The 18,582-nt window shown below is 33.7% G+C and overlaps 3 protein-coding genes across 9 annotated transcripts in view; 1 reads left to right on the forward strand and 2 right to left on the reverse strand.

Annotated features, from left to right (window-relative positions):
* The window catches only part of LOC142343223 (uncharacterized), a 14,455-nt gene extending 10,528 nt beyond the window's left edge, over positions 1-3,927 (reverse strand). The window contains exons 1-2 of one of the 2 annotated variants that reach the window (XM_075394985.1): positions 3,521-3,927; positions 1,881-2,204 (exon numbers count right to left, since the gene is read on the reverse strand). In XM_075394985.1, coding sequence (XP_075251100.1) covers positions 1,881-2,204; positions 3,521-3,905 — 709 coding nt within the window. In that variant the 5' untranslated portion in view covers positions 3,906-3,927. The remainder of the gene's footprint in view (positions 1-1,880; positions 2,205-3,520) is intronic. The other variant, XM_075394986.1, reaches the window with a different exon arrangement.
* A 281-nt stretch (positions 3,928-4,208) lies between these two features.
* Positions 4,209-14,583, reverse strand: LOC142343224 (uncharacterized). Its single transcript, XM_075394987.1, has 3 exons — positions 13,848-14,583; positions 9,194-9,343; positions 4,209-4,848 (listed from the first exon to the last, which is right to left on the reverse strand). Exons 1-3 carry the CDS (start codon positions 14,077-14,079, stop codon positions 4,661-4,663), a joined length of 570 nt encoding a protein of 189 aa, XP_075251102.1. The 5' UTR covers positions 14,080-14,583; the 3' UTR covers positions 4,209-4,660.
* Positions 14,584-14,753: 170 nt separating this feature from the next.
* The window catches only part of LOC142343225 (uncharacterized), a 30,047-nt gene continuing 26,218 nt past the window's right edge, over positions 14,754-18,582 (forward strand). For all 6 annotated transcript variants that reach the window (XM_075394988.1, XM_075394993.1, XM_075394992.1 and 3 more), the window contains exon 1: positions 14,754-15,631. In XM_075394988.1, the coding sequence (XP_075251103.1) occupies positions 15,407-15,631 (225 nt within the window). In that variant the 5' untranslated portion in view covers positions 14,754-15,406. The remainder of the gene's footprint in view (positions 15,632-18,582) is intronic.

Raw genomic sequence — 18,582 nt, forward strand, 5'->3', positions numbered from 1 at the left:
TTTCCTGCAATAAAAGTGGATATTTGATTTTCCAGTGTTTTTTCCTTCAAGTCTTTTTCGTCAGTTCCACCAATGACAGTTCTAATTGTCTTTCTATTGATATGTACGTTTGCTTAATGATATCCGTGTTAATACTTTTTACTGTATTCTCTTTAAGAAAACTGTATACTCTTTTTTAACTGCTTACGTTGTTCGTGATATCTTTTCAAATAATTGCTTAATAGAGGTCTTTTCGGTTTTTTCGTTGGCGAACGCAATCTATATATAGATCCCAATATGTATGTTGGTTTTGCGATGTACAGATCTGCTTATCTTGTTCGCTAACGCTGTTCATATGTAATTTTGTGCTTTAAGAACTCCAATGCCACTTACTCCAAAAAAATTGTTTTTTTTTATTCCTATCGAGCAATTAGTTTTATTATGCAACTCACCTGACAAAACTTTGAACATAGTTGATTACACACTTAGATACCACACTTAGTCTCAACGATTATTCGCATTGTTTTCTTTAGCGTTTGGCAATGCAAAAGCAGTGGGCAAGCAGTTAGGCCATCAATTTCAGAACCTTTATATTGTAATTGGTAAATTTTTTTGTTAACTAATGCGTAGTCTTCTTCGATTTTTCGAATGCATTTGATCACGAGTCAAGTTGACTCTTTTCAGTAACTTCAGTCCTTAACTGCGTTTGTGCGACTGACGTAAGGTGCTACTTTATTATAATTATTACAATTTACAATTATACTTTATTACAATTTTTCCAAATCCAAATATTTCGTTCAAAGACGAACACACGTGATAACGTGGGCTTCACATTTTTCAACAAATTTTACTTACACCTGAACATTGGACGAAAAACGTAAAATTTACAACGGGTGACACAAAGGAATAACATGTTATCTGAAAATCATTATATAAAAAGAGAACAAAACTGTATAATTTTTTAAAATATAAAAATTTGCCTTTCGGAAAATACCTATTTTCCATAAATCTGACGAAAAACATTAAAAGTTTCTTTTATTTTTTTCACAGTAAATTGCCGTTTATTATGCGGAAAATGACATCAAATAAATTCAAGTTACGAAGAAAAACTGGTCAGAGAAAAAATGGGTTGAAAATTCCAACAGACGAAACCATATAGCCCTTATACAAAAGCCAAATAATAGCATATTTCAGCCGTCGTGACCATAGTTTCACAAGTGGGCTTAAAATAATGACGACGATGATGATGATGAAAGGGCTTTTTACCACTCTTTCTGTTCCCAAGAGTGGTCGTTGGAGATCAATGTCAAAGTTTCAGAAAGCTTGGAAGACAAATGGGTTTTCAGGCAATTTTTGAAAGTCGAAAAGTATTTCGTTTGTCGTAGATATTCAGGTAACTCGTTCCATTGTTTCGCTCCTTTTTGTAATTTCATTCTTGCATTTCGGTAGTCTGAATAACTCCTTCCTTTTGGGATGTGACGTTTCGAGAAAAAGATACGAGGGTGCTGTTGTGCTATTCACCTTGTGGAGCATGCATAGGTTCTTATATGTTATTCTGAACTCTATGGGTAACCAATGTGTTAGAGAGCCCATTAGAGAGCTCATTATAGACGATTATCAAGATTTAAAGCTAAAAAAATATCAAATCGATTCATTTGACCTAGTAAACTGAAACCAATTCATCTGCTTAATATTTACGTGACACCAAACTCAAGAAATCAAATCTGTTTAGACGTTGTAAAATCAAGCTAAAATTGTTTGAAAAAAAAAGACCAAAATGACGCAAATATTTGCTAAAGTTTTCGCTTTTTATACCATTTGATTAAGGAGGGGTCATATATATTGTACCGGTAGAAGTTTGTATCAGTCAGACATTTCAATTAAAAATGAGCAAAACTTACTTGTTTCTTTGGATATGGTCTTTATCAATTGATTTCGATAACGATCTTTGATACGTTTTTGATCGAGCTCGCTCAACAGATTCAGAGCATTGAAACCATTTCCTTCGCTACTTTCCGGCTGCAATTCTCCATTTCCCTCATCCTCTCCATCTGACGACAGCACAATTTCTGGAATCATTTTTGGCACCGGTTGGCTGAACAGTCGAAAGTGCTTTGAGGTCTCGATAAAGTGTGATAGAAAACGACATACTATTTCCCGGTATCCACAGTAGATTTTGAGCAACTTCGCTGATGCCGCATTCAGAGCATGGTCTTTGTTCGTACCTGCACAATGTATATATGCACCAGATAATTCCATATCAACTTTGATAATGACATTGCAACAAGAAACCAAGAGAGCGAGCAATAACATTACTTAAGCATGGATTTCACGTACGAAAATTCTCCGCCAACAATAGTCAGGCACAATAATTGTGCACGCTTAAGCAGAAAAAGGGCCCGCTCATTTCTTCGATTAAAAAAATTGTTGAAAAGAACAGGCTTGGCGGCCAAATTTAGAAAATAGCCGGCAGATTGCCGGAAAATAGCCGCCGTTGACGCACATCGGGATTGAAACAGAAAAAAAGATACACTGACCAAATTTTTTTTTCTGTTTTTTTTAGTGTCAAAAAGTGTTCTAATTTGGCTTGCAGTTTCAGTTGGATTCTAAAACTACACTTAATTCAACTTCTAAATTAAAGCTAATAAGCTAAATACCAATGTCAGCGTAATACCAAGCTAGCAAACACTGTAATGAACTTTGACAACCTAATTCTCAATGACTTAATGGCCGGCCTTTATCGGTTTATCCCCTCTCTTTTGATTTTGATCTTTCGACTTTAAAAGTATTAACCACATTGCGCAATTGAATTCGTGAAAGAATTTGAAATCCATTCAGTTGAAACAGTGGGTGAAGTAAGTCAGAAGTCAAACGTTAAAACCATGACTTATATAAAACGAAAAACGTGATCAAAAGTTAAAGCGAATTAAAAAACATAGCAGGACAAGTCCTGACGTACAATTCAAAGAATTTGTATTGACTAAACAAAAGACTAGACCTAGAACGTACTATGAGTGAATTGGACAAACCATTTCCAAAAAAATGAGATAAAAAGCAGAAAATCAAAGTTAAAATGCCGCATGTGAACAAAAAACAGCTAGGAAAAAAGGGAAATTTGGTTCAAACAAGAAACTAGGCCTAACATGAACTATGAATGGATTGGGAAAAACCATTTAGGAAAAAAATTCAATCCAAAAAATTGAAAAAACAGTAAAAATCAAAGTGAAAATCACTAGCGACAAAACGAATTTTTGTTCAAACATCGTTTTCTTACTCTACTTTAAAATTAGAGTGAAAAATTTGCACGCCACAATACATTCTCTTTTTCGATCCACTTCCTGTTTTGGCATGACCAAAATCACTACACCAATTTGTTTTCAAAAATCATCAAAATGTGTGGAGATCTTAAAAAACAATAAAAAAGACAGCGACCCAATACAATTCAAATTCTTTGAATTGTAAAAAAAAGGAGAGAGCCTAAATAATAGCCGCTGAGAGGCTGACGGCGGCTATTAATAATCCTAAAGTAGCACAAACTTACTGCATGCCATGGCTCCGACTACACCTGGCATATTGCTGTACAATTGACAAGAATAAACCAGATCCGCCTGTCCAGACCTAATGCCTAAGCGATCATTGGACCTGGTCTCAGCATCGTCATGCTCAATCGGATACTCTTCATACGATATTTCGAACACTCCAGGTTCAAACGCCCCAATCAGAGTCAGCAGCTCACATGCAAGAATATTCCTGTGATCGTAGCCATTTAGCTTCTTGTTGAATGGGGCTGGTATATCATAGTACCTGTAGTGGTAAATATCAGAGAGGTACTGCTCAACAGACAGTTGTCGAGGAGGTAAAAAGGTAGTCATTCCATGCCTGAAATCACAGTCAAACCTTTGATCAATTCGTATCTCATGTCGCATATATAAATTCAGTTTATTTTGGCCTTGCCCTTAATTAACGTGCATGCTCTTAAATTCGATTGATCTTTGTATTTTGTTGAGATTTTAAGGTGGGAGCTGCCAAGTCAAGGTCAAGCTCATCCTCCTACTGAGTTGGTGATAGTATTTATGACTGAGCAGCCCCATATTGGGCTTTTGTATCACCGAGGTTTATAACATTATATACTTTTAGATGGGGGAGGGAGGGTGCTCACAAACGGCACCATGAGCTGAGATCATAGATCCCTAAGTCGAAACAGACATAGTTCTCTTGCTGTGAAACCATTCTCAGAGAATATTTAAATTGTACTCTAAATCGTCAATATGCCTAAATACACAGAAAGAATCACAATTGTACAAAACAGAAGACATGAAAATGAAAACAATTCAAGGTATGTCAGAAGATTTTTTAAAAAAGTTAGCCAGTAGATAGATAGGATTGATATGTATAAAATGATACGAAAATTCTCAATTCACAGGGATATTTTATAAGAGACAAAAGGCTACTGAAAGTTGTCATCCAAGCTCGAGCCCATCTCTTTCGCGCATTGGCATCCAATCAAATATCTTTCTCTTCGAATGTACGTTGTCAATGATTTCGAACAAGCATCAGTATTAATTTAAATGCAGATCCGATTTGGGATAACTCGCATCGAAATAGTAATATCAGATTCTTCTCAAGAGTCTGATCACGCATCACAAGTTGAAATAATTTTAAGGTATAAATGGGCATGACTTCAATCGTAGCTCTCCTTTTCTAAGGGTGCAACAGATCCGAGATTGATTCCAGTGGCAACAGCTGTGCAGAAAGACAGGATAAATGCCAACCATCCGGCAGCACAAGACCATCCCAGCCACGCCTCTTCGTACTTCTCTCTCTCAAACTCCGCCTGCACCAAACTGCATCCAATCAGAATGCACAGACCTGACAAGGACAAAAACTCGATCATGTAATAGGCCCAAAAACAGTTATTAAGATCAAAAACGAAATGAATATAAAACTGCAAAACTATACTAAGTTATTTAATTATTGGGCATTCATCAACGTCGAAATTGAGATCTATAACTAAAATTCAGGCCTTATTTCATCATAATGTTCAAGAAAATACAAGACTGCTATTAAAGTACTAGACGTCTCATGCGGGACTGCGTAGCAGAGAATGTTCCAACATACGTCTCCAGCTGGTCAAAAACTTTTCTGTGTTCTGAGAGGATCACTTCTTTCGACAATCAGCAGTGCAAAGCTCAAATTAAAGCAATTTTTCCGGAGCAAGCCAAGGTATGACTTTCTTTAGCCCTCATTTTATTATAACAGACGTCAGATCACATGCATTGTCAATTACTTTGCGATTTGAAACAACTATTTAAAGAATCTTTAGGTTCGACAAGATTAATGAATCGCAAAAAAAAAATTAGCTTTAAAAGCAGACAGTAATTTGCAAAAAAATGCAACAGTTTACTCGCTAAAAAAGCAAAGAAGTGACTGGACATGATCTTAATGATTACCTTAGAAACCCAAAAAGAGAAACTGATAAGCTACATTATATATATAGAAAAGATCATTGACTTTTTTTTCTCATTTAAAATACGCCAGACTGAAAATTTTACCAATCGGCTCCACTCATGATCCAGTTGAAACTTTTCAAAAAATATAATTGAATAACAAGAAGTCATCAACAATTGTCTACGATTATATCAAGTTTTGTCTTTCTGGCAACAAGTTTATTTCAAGTTATTTTCAGTTCGTATGTCCTACTTCAGAAAACTTCTAATCCCAATCAAAAAAGTTTTCTTTCAAAATGTTCACCGACAAATCGAAGAAAATATTACATTGGACTTTTTGATTTTTTTTTCAATTGAAATACAATGAAATACAAACAGTTTTGGTATACCAGTTAACTCACGCTGGTGGATTCCTGCAACTTTGTGACTCACAATCTGGATCAATTGAAGGAACTTTGTTTTAAACTCAAACAAAACATCAGTTGAAGAAGTGAAGTCTTGAAAAAGACAAAGAGGCTCGGTAACGTCCGATTGCACATTAGGTTCCGACCCCGATCATCCACAATTTTGGCATAAATGTCTACCAAATGGGGAACAGGTAAAAAAAACAAAAAATCAAAAAAATTAGTGTATGAACGGAAAGATAGCCTCCAAAGCAAATAACTCAGTGGAATAAAAAACTATGCATTAGATTGATGAGATATGCCAATATTAAGAAAGCGAAAGCAGACGAACAGCAATATAAAACAACAACAAATATTAATCACATCAAAAACTTTATGTCCGTTTTAAAAAACAAAACCTAATAACCAAGTCAAAATAGCTTCAGATAAAACTGAAATTAAACAAAGTAACTTGTAAATCACCAGAAAAGATATGGAACGAGTCCATAATAAGGCTTGGTAACAATTAGACAATAAAGAACAAAAACACTTTATTCTTTTCGCTTAATTCAGTTTTTTTCTTTTTCGCTTATTTTTTTTTTAAAAAAAAACAATCAATTTCAAAGTAAGGAAAACCATTAAAAATGACCAAAATATCCCTTTGGTTTACAATTACCAATGCTTCTATTGAAGGGAACTAAGAACTGTCCGTATTCAATTTTTTATGCGGTTAAAACAGAACAAATAGACAAACAAAAAATCAATTAAAACCTGCCAGAAAACACTTTCAAAGCCGTAAAGCCATACTTTGGCCCTCAAAATATGTTCAATTGCACCTTCATTGAACACCAGTAATGTATAATGCGCCATCTCATTAAAAAAACTAGATAACAATTAGACAAAAGAACGCAAAATTAAGTAGTACTTTTTTAAATGTATAATGCGCCATCTCATTATGAAAACTAGATAACAAGTAGACAAAAGAACGCAAAAGTAAGTAAAACTTTAAAAATTATTTCCAAAAATATGAAGGCAATTAAAAACAAAATGGAACAATTAAATAGGTCCGTTTACTTTTCCAAAGGAAGCCCTTGAGACCTGCCATTATCCAGAACCTGTCTTAAGTCTAAAAAAAGATTGTCAAATATGATGAAAATCAAAAATTAATTTACTTTTTGTGGAAAACCCGTGTCGAAGCCAGTAAATTCATAACGAATTCTTTTTAAAAATTAGATTTTGTGACACCAATCCCTTTTGACACCTTTGCTTGACAACAAAAAAGGTCATATTTGGCCAGTAATTAACAAGACTAGGTAACAAACAAAAAAAGGAACAAAATTGCGGAGTTAGTGTTCATTTTGGAAAAAAATTCTTTTCAGAGTCATGAAAGCCATCAGCTATCTTCCAATATTAGAATATCGGCTCATCTATTCTTCCATGAAAAGCCAAGGAAATCGGGTCATTGTTCAGGAAATTTTCATACGACTAAAAAGACAAACTAAAAAAGACAGTTAAAGACAAAATTAAAACATTCAATTTAAATCTTCCGAGAAAGTAGTATCGAAGCCGTAAAAAACCATAATCTATCTCTTTAAGCATCTTAATTTTACGATTTTCTCTCGTTTTGAACGCCAATAATGTGATATATGAGCTGTCAATTAAATGATAATGTGACAAATCTAGAAAACATGAAAAATGGGCAACTACCTAAAAACAAAATGTGAAATCTAATGTATCAAAGCTAGAAAACCACAACTTGAGCCGTAAAACCACAATAAAAATTGAATTTAAATTCAATAGAAAGAAGAAGCAATCTTTCATTACTGACACAAGTTGACCAAATCAAAGAAAAATCGGGGCAAAGTTCAATAAGCCATTATTTATTTAAAAATCAAATATTTTTAAAAGTCTAAACGACCATAAATTTTCAACTAATAAACTAGATAAATTAATTTGGAGCTAAATAGGAAGCCAATTGGACCTATCACTAGTCAGCTTTGATTTGTAATGTTCTGTTATTTATTTAACATAAAAAGGATCGATTTTTTTAAACAGAAAACACCGACTGATTACAATCCGAATTATTTTTGGATTGTAACAGTCCAAGAATGCTCCAAAAATAGCCCTGCTAATGCTGTTCGTCCATTAAGAACACTTAATTTTTCGAATGTCATATATATAGATATTTTATTAGTTGAAAATCAAAAATAAAGGCTGCAATTTTGATAATCAACGAATACAGTTAGCAAAAAACGGCAAAGTTTTAATTACAGAGCACTCGCAACGGAAGTTGAAGTATAAAATGTCCCCTTTTGAGTCTTCAAAGATTGTGTTAGTGGTGTTTGGGTGTGCACTTCCTGCAAATTTAATCAAAGTAAACTAAAGAAACTTATTTCGTGCTGTTTTTGATGAAAACGTCTTGAATTTTGAGAAATATTTAGCGAATTTTTCACAAAAAATTAAATAAAATTGGCCGACAATGTTTTGTGTCTTTAAAAATAAAATCAACAACACTTTCGTGAAAAATTTTAAATTTCAGCAAAATTAGCAAAATTTTAGTCTAAAATTCCGAAAAATGTGAATAAAATCAACGGAGTCCTCTATTTTCTCAAAAGTGTAAACCTCGATTACTCCCTGTAAAAAACGAAAATAAAAAAAACCTTTTTAATTCCATATTCTACGCTGCACAAGCTGTCTAATGATACCATTCTCAACTCTCTACGATGAATATATCGATCGGCCAGAATTGTCTGAACAAAAAAAAACCATTTGAGTATATAGTTCCCCCCCCCCCCTCCCTCCAGAGGGGTCGGAACAATAATTCTTCCGAGATATTTTAGAGAAATTTGCTAAAAATTATTATATAGTTCTAAAGCTATTATATAGTGTACGTGTTTCTTCACTTTTTTCCTTTTTATATTTTGACGTCTAATTAAAATTTGTCTGTTCCAACGTGTTATAAAGTTTTCGTGTTGTGAAAACTCCCCTTCTAAAACTGCAAAAAAAATTAGAATTATAAAATCAAAAGTAGCCTCTAAGGGCTACAAAATGATGATTCTCTTTTCTCCATGAGGCGTAAACAAAAGTGAAAAATTGACTGAAGAAAAAGCTTTATTCGCCTATATATTCCCCTACCATGGAACATTCATACAGCAACAACAACACTGATTCATACAAAATATAAAACTTTAAAAATCTTTAAATCAAAAACATACTTCAAAATTCTATTGACAACATGCACTTTAGCTTCCAATCTTTTCCGCAAACTGCGACCAATGACCAAAACCTTTTACTGTAAAAAGTATGCACTACTTTCACCAGAAAATAAATGAAGCGAAAATATAAACAGTTTACACCGTGAAAAGAATTAAAACCAGTACTCACTTAAGACACTCTTTGCAATGACTTGAGGTGCCAGTTTTCCCCTGATGGTTCCGAAGGCGTGCAGGAAAGTGCAACAGAGCACTGGCCAGCTGATGCAGGCACTGCCAGTAAGGAAAATCCTTCCCGCTTGCACAAGGACTGTGTTGACTTCTATAAACAACAAAACCAGGTACTATTAACAGTTTCAGTTCCCACAAATAATCATATTTTTGCGTTTATTTGCCAAACTAAATTCGAATACTGTAGGGCATATAATCAATTACAAAAGAGAGCGAAGTGCTCACCTACGTTATTTGATCCAAAACTGGCCGCTGAAAATATGTAATCATATCAGTCCTAAAGGTGTTTCGTTGCATATTCAACTTTAGAAATGATTATTGAAGTATGTACGCTAGATCTCATAGTTATGCGGACACAAACGGAAACTGCTCATTTTTATTCAGCAAAAACCATTGACAAAAATTAAAAGTTTCAATATTTTCAAATATTCACCAAAAAACTAAACTTTTTAACTAAAAATTTTTTTCAAACGTTAACTTTTCAGAATAAGAATGCGTTGACGAGCTCTTCAACAGCATTTTTGTGTAATATTTAAGAAAGATGAAAACAGTAGGGGAAAATAAAATTTCAGTTTTTTAAACCTATTCGAATACAGTAATCCGACTTCTTTGCACCAAGAGTGCAATTATCAAAAATTTCATGCAGGAAAAAACTTCAGACCAGAGCCGGTGGTCTTAGAGATAATTGAAGAAAAATGAAATGGTGGGAAATTTCAACAACACCCGGACAAATCTGGTTTACTTTTGCCACCGCCTTTCTTGTTCCGACCCCACTTGTGGGGGGGGGGGAACTATATACTCAAATGGTTTTTTTGTTCAGTCAATTTTGGCCGATCGATATATTCATCGTAGAGAATTGTGAGTGGTATCATTAAAAAGCTCGTCCAGCGTAGAATTCGAAATTAAAAAGATTTTTTTGAATTTCCTTTTCTTTCGAGGAGTTATCGAGGATTGAAGTTTGTGATATTTTGTTCACTTTTGGTGTAATTTATGTGTAATTTAGTGTAAATCTTCAAATTAAGATAACTTTTATATAAAAGTTTGATTCAAAATTACATTTCACGCCACAAAAACAATCAATATTGAGTTGCTAATAGACGAAAGAGGTTTAAAAAGACTAGTTCTGTTCTCACAGGGAAGTTCAATATCAAAAAAATTATCGAATTCTATTTGAGAGCTCTTTTTTTTAAAAAAAATCATATTTTTTGTTTTCTTATGTCACATAGAGACTAGTCACTTTTCATCCCAAGGTTCCGTTAATGATAAACGTGATTCACAGTCTAATGAAGCCCAATGAACAAAAAATTCGTTTTTAAAGAATCGCTCGTATTTTTTTTTCGGCTACTACTCTGAATTTTAAATTAAATTTTGATTTCTTTTTGAGGTTTTACTGAATTTTTGGAGTCCTATGGTATAAACTCATTGCCTAAAAGTGCAATAGGTTTCCTGATGATCATTAGGAACCTATCTAAAGCTTTGAGTGGACAGCTAATGGCTGTTAAGACTTTAAAAATGGTTTTTCGAGAAATTTTTTCATCATTAACCAATCATAAACTATTTTCGTGAAATGTAGGTCAACTTCAGTAATTACATGACTGACCCCCTTACTTTCTACTGCAACCAAAACTAATCTGGTTAGCGGTTTTATCTTGTTATTTGTTATATGACTTCAATGATACAAAATTTCGAAAATTAAAAAGAAAAATTGGATTTTTCGTTTCATTGGTCCCTCTTGAAATCAAATTCTCCTGATATTAATATCTCCTATTGGCTTAGAGAATTTTTCCAATGGATCTTGGACAAAGTTTTCAGAGAAAAGCTTATTGTTTAAATGGCTTCGACACTTTCTTCGTGCACTTTCCCACTGATTTCTTTTTGCCGGTATTTGTTGTTGTTTCCATAGTCATAAGACTTATTGTGATGTCTTATCGATTACCTATGCATGACAAATATCTTTTTTGTCCAATCAGGGCACAACTGAGCGTATTTATTGGCTTCCGTCGAAAGCCATTGGATTTAATGCCTGTTAAGACTTTAAAAATGATTTTCCGAGAAATTTTCAACATTAAACAATTTTAACCATTAGTTCGTGAAGTCAGTCTCAAAAATGACCGGACCTCTTCTTCTAATTCAACCAAAATAATCTAGTTAGCGGTTTTATGTTCTAACTATTGGTGTAACGACTTCGATGCACGAGTTTTCATAACCTTTTCCAAAAATTTTTGGACCTCTTGTTCTTAATTCTGGTTCCTTTTTGAATCTTAACACATTATCCTAATATTGATAGTTTCATGGGATTAGAGATTACAACGTTCAATGCATCATACAAAAAGTTTTCAGAGAAAAGCTTAAGGTTTAAAGGGCTTCGAAACTCCTCGCGCATTTTTCTACCAATTTTTTGGATTTTGCCTGTGTTTTTTGTTGTTTTCATAGTAAAGGACTTTTTTGTGAAGTTCTATTGATGAGTTATGAATGCCAAACGACCCATCTTTTCGTTGTCTCATCGAATCAAAACTTAGCGTATTCATTAGCTCCCGTTGAAGGCTATTGAATTTAATGGCGTTTTTACTACGGGTTTTCCCAAAAAAAAATGTCGTTGTTTTAATGTGTTTGTTCATGTTTGTTGATTTACTGCAGTCAAATTGTTAAAACGAAGAATCCCATTGCTGTTAGAAATTAATTGAAATTGGAAAAATTTTAACTGAATAGTTCGTTTTTAATGGCTTCGACACTTTCCTCGCTCAATATTTTTTTGAATTTGCTGTATTTTATTCTTCAGGTAGCCGTTAAAGCTGACCGGTCTCATGTGCTTTTAGGTGAAGATTGATTGAATAATGCTACCCGAAGAAGACTGTTTATAGCAATTAATCTTCAAATTTTTAATATACGTTTTTGAGATTTTAAGGAATTTTCAATTTTTTAGTTTTTGTTGTTGTTTTTATTAACTTGTAACGTGTTCTCATCATTGAGAGGTCCCATGTGTTTTGAAAATTAACAGGTTTACTGATAATTTGACATAACTAATGTTTTGTTTGTTGGAGCATGTGTTTTCACAAAAAGTTATGTGAGTGGTGTATTTGTGTTTCTTTTTCTCAGCACAATCGCGTTTTAAGATCCCAATGATTTTCAAATGTGGCCGAATTGAACTTATTTATTCATTCATTGAATATTTAGCTGAGCTGAATTAGTATAAATGGAAATTGAAATAAAAATACATCATATTCAGATAATAGCTAAGGATTTTAATGGCTTCACTAATTTGTGTTTTCGCATTGTTTTTAATTTTCCTGCACCTATAGTCGGTTCCTATGGCTTAGTCTAACCAAACACAGGTCCTATTGGTTTCATTGTGAATCTTTAGAAAATTTATTGAGAATTAATTCGTTGAAAGCTATTGATTTTTGAGACTTAAAATTATTCGGTTTAAAAAATGTGGATTGATTTTTGAATTTCGCCCAATTTTTTTTTGTAGAATTGTTACCTAGTCTCATTAAGAAAAAATCCCGTCTGCTGTGTAGTTAGGAAAACTAAAATCGTGTAGTTAGGATTTTGTCTAATTATAATGTGACGCTGTTACAAGGTGCTTTTAAAATTAGTTATTGAATTTTTGACGTGAAACTTTTGTTTTTGCTTTTTTGTAGTTGTTGTTTTTTTTCTCGTAGTCTTTTCAATGCAGATATCGTTGTAATGAGGCATGGCATTATTTATTTCAATTATTAGTTTGGTTGTGTAACGGTTTTTTTGAACTCAAACATCTACTTTTGATTATCGCGTTGTCTAAAATGTAAGTCAAAAGACAGTTAATTCAAAAATGTAGATGAGCGCGGGTCGGAACATCATGTGCAAACGCACATTAACGAGCCGCCTTGTTTCTATTCTAGTAGCTTATAACTCAAGTAATATTGACGTCCGAACTTCAGTATTTTTTTCCGTAGACAACTTACAATCTTTAAAGTACTGATTAATTCGGAATCATTGCGACTGACGATCTGGCTCCCTGCCCGTTTAAAAATAGGTCTATTTAGGTTAAATTTGTGGCGTCTCTTCGGAAAATTTAACTTAGGTTTTTTCGGAAAAGAACCAAATTAATACTCATTTTGAATTATTCCCACCCCAAAAGCGAAATCTAAGTTCAAAAATGCACAGATATAATAATGCCGAAGTAATTTGAAATAATGAGCAAGGTTAAAAAAGTCAATACTGATTCCTATAAGGATTCAATTATAGATCTTACTTCAAAATGTCACCCACGAAATAAAGACTTAGAATCCCTTATTAGGGACTAATGGAATCAAAATTATGAATGGTCTTCCAAAAACATTCTCCAAAAAGCACTTTTCCTATTTGCTATATTTATTTTTTTGGTAAAACTCGGCCTCAACTATTACAATCAAACATTGATTAGCAGTACATGAACGGCTCGTTTTAAGCCAATTTTGAACAAACAATTTGTGACAAAAACTTCTGTGTTGGGTGCTGTCCGAGAAAAACAAATTGTGTTGAATAACTACAGTTTTGTTTGAGGCTATTTTCGGAGTATTGTTGTAATCGATGAGAAAAACGTTTTTGACAAACGTATTTTTCGAACTGCTCACCAAATCGTCCGAGGAACCAGCATCTGTAGATGGGAGGTCCAATTTTCAATTTGAAACAGAGCTCATAGATGCCACAATGCACGTCCGTCTCCACTCCGTCCAGATAAATCTGCCCCATGATCCAGCCGTTACCAAAGGACAGTCCAATCAGAACAAAGATCAGCAGCTCCACAAAGAAACAGCCGAGAGACAGTCGCTGGCTGTTGGACAACTTTGAACGAAGACCTCCCATTTTTTATGAAGAAACCAATAACTTTAAAGCACGGAATACGTGCTGATATTAAAATGAAGAATAGGATTCAGCAGGTTAAAGGTAAACCCGTATCAGTTTATCACTTCAGATAAATTTTCGATACTATTCACAAAATCAATTCGTTTCAATAGGTTTTTGCTTCTCTTCTATGAAATTCACTAGAACCAATTAAAATGAAAAACTCAAAATAACATTGAAGGAGTAAATATAGGCTGATATGTTTGACGTCTGATGTGACTAATTCGTAAATACGCTATTCGTGAATTAGCTCAACAATTTGATACAGGCTGTTTGCCGCTTGTAAGTTCTCCAAAATGATATGTCCAAATATTTTCCGTATAGCTTGATTAACCAGCATCTACATCATCTCATATGATCTGAAATATACGAAGTTTCAAATTTAATCATCGACAATTAATTCATTAGTGCAAAAAATCTTCAAATCGCATTTAGTTATAGAATAGTAGATAAACTAATGGTTAACACAGACAAACTACAGCTCTTATGAATATTCGTTTAAAGCAAATAACAAAACACAGTGAGGTTTTGGTTCTAAAAACTAGCTTTAAAACAACAGAAACCAGAGCTAAACTTCAAAATTAAAGTCTGCTTTTACATTTAGAGCCAAACCAAAACTGTTGAGACTGCAAAACTAACGAAGCTACACCACGTTGTCGTCAAACTATTAACAAACTCTCCGATCGAGTACAATAATCGATTGATTTTAAAACTGCTCAGCTACTTGCAGCACGTGCAGTTCCAGTTAGTTATTACTATTAAATTCTCAACTTTTAAGCCAAAATGAGAAAATCTGAGATTAGAAACAGTTGTCAGCAGTCAGCAAGTCCCTTTTTGATTTCAGAGGAATCTACAATGTAAACTATATCCTACATTTCTAAGAGATCCGAACAAGAATTGTAGTGACCAAAAAATGCATCTCTTCAAACCATTTTCCATTACTATTGAATTTCGATTCATTAATTTATAAATTTAATAAAAGCGGCGACATACTTCATATTATTCAACATAGTAAAATCCAACATTTCACCCAATTACGAAACTGATACTGGCAAGTGTTTCGCAGCAACTATTGCTAAATTCAAGCCTTTTCTACTTCACTAACTTTATAGCAAAAAATTAAATTCACTTTTCAATTCTAAATAATTATCTGTTACACAGAGCTCTTATTCTTCTTCACTATTTACGCCCAAAAACTTAAATTGAGTAAAGTTTAAAATACTTATAGAAAATACGAGAAACTTCTCTTATAACTCCTCAGTACATGAAAACTATTTGAGACCAAACTATGTCAGCCCTGGCCACGGATACCGGGGGATATTACGATGATGACATAATGACACAGAAGAGTACCAGACGGAAGAGCAAGAAGCACAAGAAGGGAGGAGTGGACTTCACTGCCCGGACGGGGAGAGGGGGAGGGGTGGAACACTACAGGGAATACTCACCCACTCCCATGCACAACATGCCTGACTTCATGATGAACCCTTTTGACAGGCCCACCTCCGAACAGGTAGGCAGGCAATCAGCACTCACAATAGATTCTCTCAGGTCACATTTGGTTTTACGTGCTAAAGTTTCAAAATTTTGAATAAACAAACAGTTGATATTTGACAGTACGATACGCAGAATGTTCTGAAAAACAAAATGGCATAAAAATGCCAAAAATGTTCAAATGTTGCTGTAATATTCCATAAATAATAGTTTGTCATATGACAACTTTCGACCCAGCAACGAACTAAATGCTGATTTGAAGTGATCTTAACTTCACCTGTAACAAAAAGTCAGAAGGCAACAATAGCTGGGGCTCAGCTGTCGCGGCTATTTTAAAATTTACACAATCATTGAATAATTAGAGGCACTAGTACAGCCATCAATTAAGACTCAGATGCTTTCAGAAATCGATTACACAGTTGCCTCGAGATAAAAAAAGATTAAAGCGCAAAATTCTTGAACGTGAAAACGTGTTCTTCGCATTAAAATTTCCCTCTTGACAAGCATTTTCACAAAAGTTACAAAAGCACAAACTTTCTGGGTCCTTAAAATCTAACAAAAGGGTTAGCCTAGTAGTAGTAGTAGAATGAGTTGATCGATAAAAAAAACAAACGTTGGGTGTTTTCGAATACTTTTTAAATGACCTGATATACATTACCACTTTTCGCAGAACTCGGCAATTTTGGAGCTGAAATTTCAATAAATCTATCCTAATTTACAAATTTCTGGGATTGAAACTGAAAACGACGACAAACAAGCACTGATCAGACATATATTCTACAGACAGAAAAGCAACCACGTAAGGTTAATGAAATTCCTAAATGATCAAAATTGAGGGGGGTGCTACGGTCCCTAAAAACTGCAGCCACTATGTGAAAAGACTTTATATGGAATCTGAAGGGTCATCCCAATCAAACTGTCGACTGCATAGCTTCCAATGTTTTTATTGAAAAACTGAGAAGCTGTCAAAAATTGTCGCAGAAAATAATGTGACCTATAAGTGACCTACATCATGCAACATATAAGTAAACACAAAACAGTTAAAATTATTGATTGCGTATTCTTTATGACGCTGCTTTGAAGTACGTTGTCTCTTAACAAAATAAATTTTCCTATATATAAATTTTTGAAAAATTAGAAAATAAGTTTTTTCTATTATTTCCGTTCGAAACAGCGTATCTGAAGGTTAATACCATTAGTTAATAGGTTTCATTCGTAGCTGAATTGCATAAGAAGTCTAGACAGGTTGTAATAAACATAGCTGACCGACGTCGGACCAATTGCTCGAACGACAGTCGGGGCAAGGGCAACTTAATTCAGAGAGGTGCAGTTTTGTGAGAAAGTTTTGTGTGAAAACGGGATATTTGTTTACTTTTAGTGTAATTTTTCTTCAAATTAAGACATTTTCTATAAAATTGGTATTTCAAAATTAAATTTCACGTCAAAAATAAACCAATTTTGTTTGTGTTCCTAATAGACTAGAGGCGATAAAAAAGACTAGTTCTGGTCTCATAGGGAAGTTCACTATAAAAAAAAAACGAATTTTATTTGAGAGCTCTTTTTTATAAAAACTTTCCTACTTTTTTTTTGTTTTTATAGTCGCCTAGAGACAAATCACTTTTCATATCGAGGTTCCAGTAATGACAAACCTCCTTTACAGTCAAATGAAGCCCAATGAACAAAAAAAATCGTTTTCAAGGAATTGCTCATGTTTTTTTGGCTTCGACTCTTTGAGTTTTCGTAATTTTAAATAAGTTTGGATTTCTTTTTGAGGTTTTAATAGTTTTTTGGAGTCCTTTGCCCTGGACTCATTGACTAACTGAGCAATATGTTTCGTAATGAGCATTAAGTGAACATATATAGTGCTTTGAGTGGACAGCTAATGGCTTTTAAGACTTAAAAATAACTTTCCGAAAAATTTTTTGAACATTAACCAATCATAAACTTATCATCGTGAACTGTAAGTCAGTCTCAGTGGTGACAACACCTTATTCCTTCCTATTGCCACCAAATTCAATCTGGCTAGCGCTTTTATCTTCTAGGTTTCGCTTATATGACTTCAATGACACAAGATTTCAAAAATTTTTAAAAACTTTTCGGATATTTTCGAATTATTGGTTACTTTTGCAATCTTATAATATGATCCTAATATTGATAGATCCATTGGCTTGAAGAAGGCGTTCAATGGATCCCAGATAAAGTTTTCAGAGAAAGGCTTATGGTTTATTTGGCCTCGACATTTTCTTCTCGCACTTAACTGAATTTCGGGTTTCGCCTGTTTTTGTTGTTGTTTTCATAGTCATAAGACTTTTTGTGATGTCTTATTGATAATCTATGCAAGACCAACATCCTTTTCCTATTATCGGGTTATATCTGAGAGTAGTTATTGAAATCTGTTGAAAGCTTTGGAGTTTAATGGCTGTTAAAACTTGAAAAATAATTTTCCGAATTTTCTTTGAACATTAACCAATCCTATACTTTTTTTTCGTAAACTGATAGCCAGTCTCGGTACTAACAGAATCTTTTTTTCGACTGCAGCCAAAATTAATGTGGTCAGCGGTTTTATCGTCTACCTATTAGTTTTAAAACCTCGATGATACGAGTTTTCATATTTTTTTTTAATTTTTGGATACTTTTTCTTATTTTTAGATCCTTTTGAAATCTTATCACATTATCCTAATACTGATAGTTCCCATTGGTTTAGGTAAGACGCTCACTGGATCATAGATCAGGTTTTTAGAGAAGAGCTTATGATATAAATTGCTTCGACAGTTTCTTCTGGCATTTTTCTACTGAATATTTGGTTTTACCTGTCTTTGTTATTGTTTTCATAGTCAATAACCTCTTGTAAGGTCTTATTGATGAAATATGATTGACAAACAAACTGTCGAAGCAATTTATATCATAAGCTCTTCTCTAAAAACCTGATCTATGATCCAGTGTTGTCCCGCCGAGGCATAATTTAGCGTA

The sequence above is a fragment of the Convolutriloba macropyga genome, chromosome 7 (assembly GCF_964194025.1).
Source record: "Convolutriloba macropyga chromosome 7, txConMacr16.3, whole genome shotgun sequence".
Lineage (NCBI taxonomy): Eukaryota > Metazoa > Xenacoelomorpha > Acoela > Convolutidae > Convolutriloba > Convolutriloba macropyga.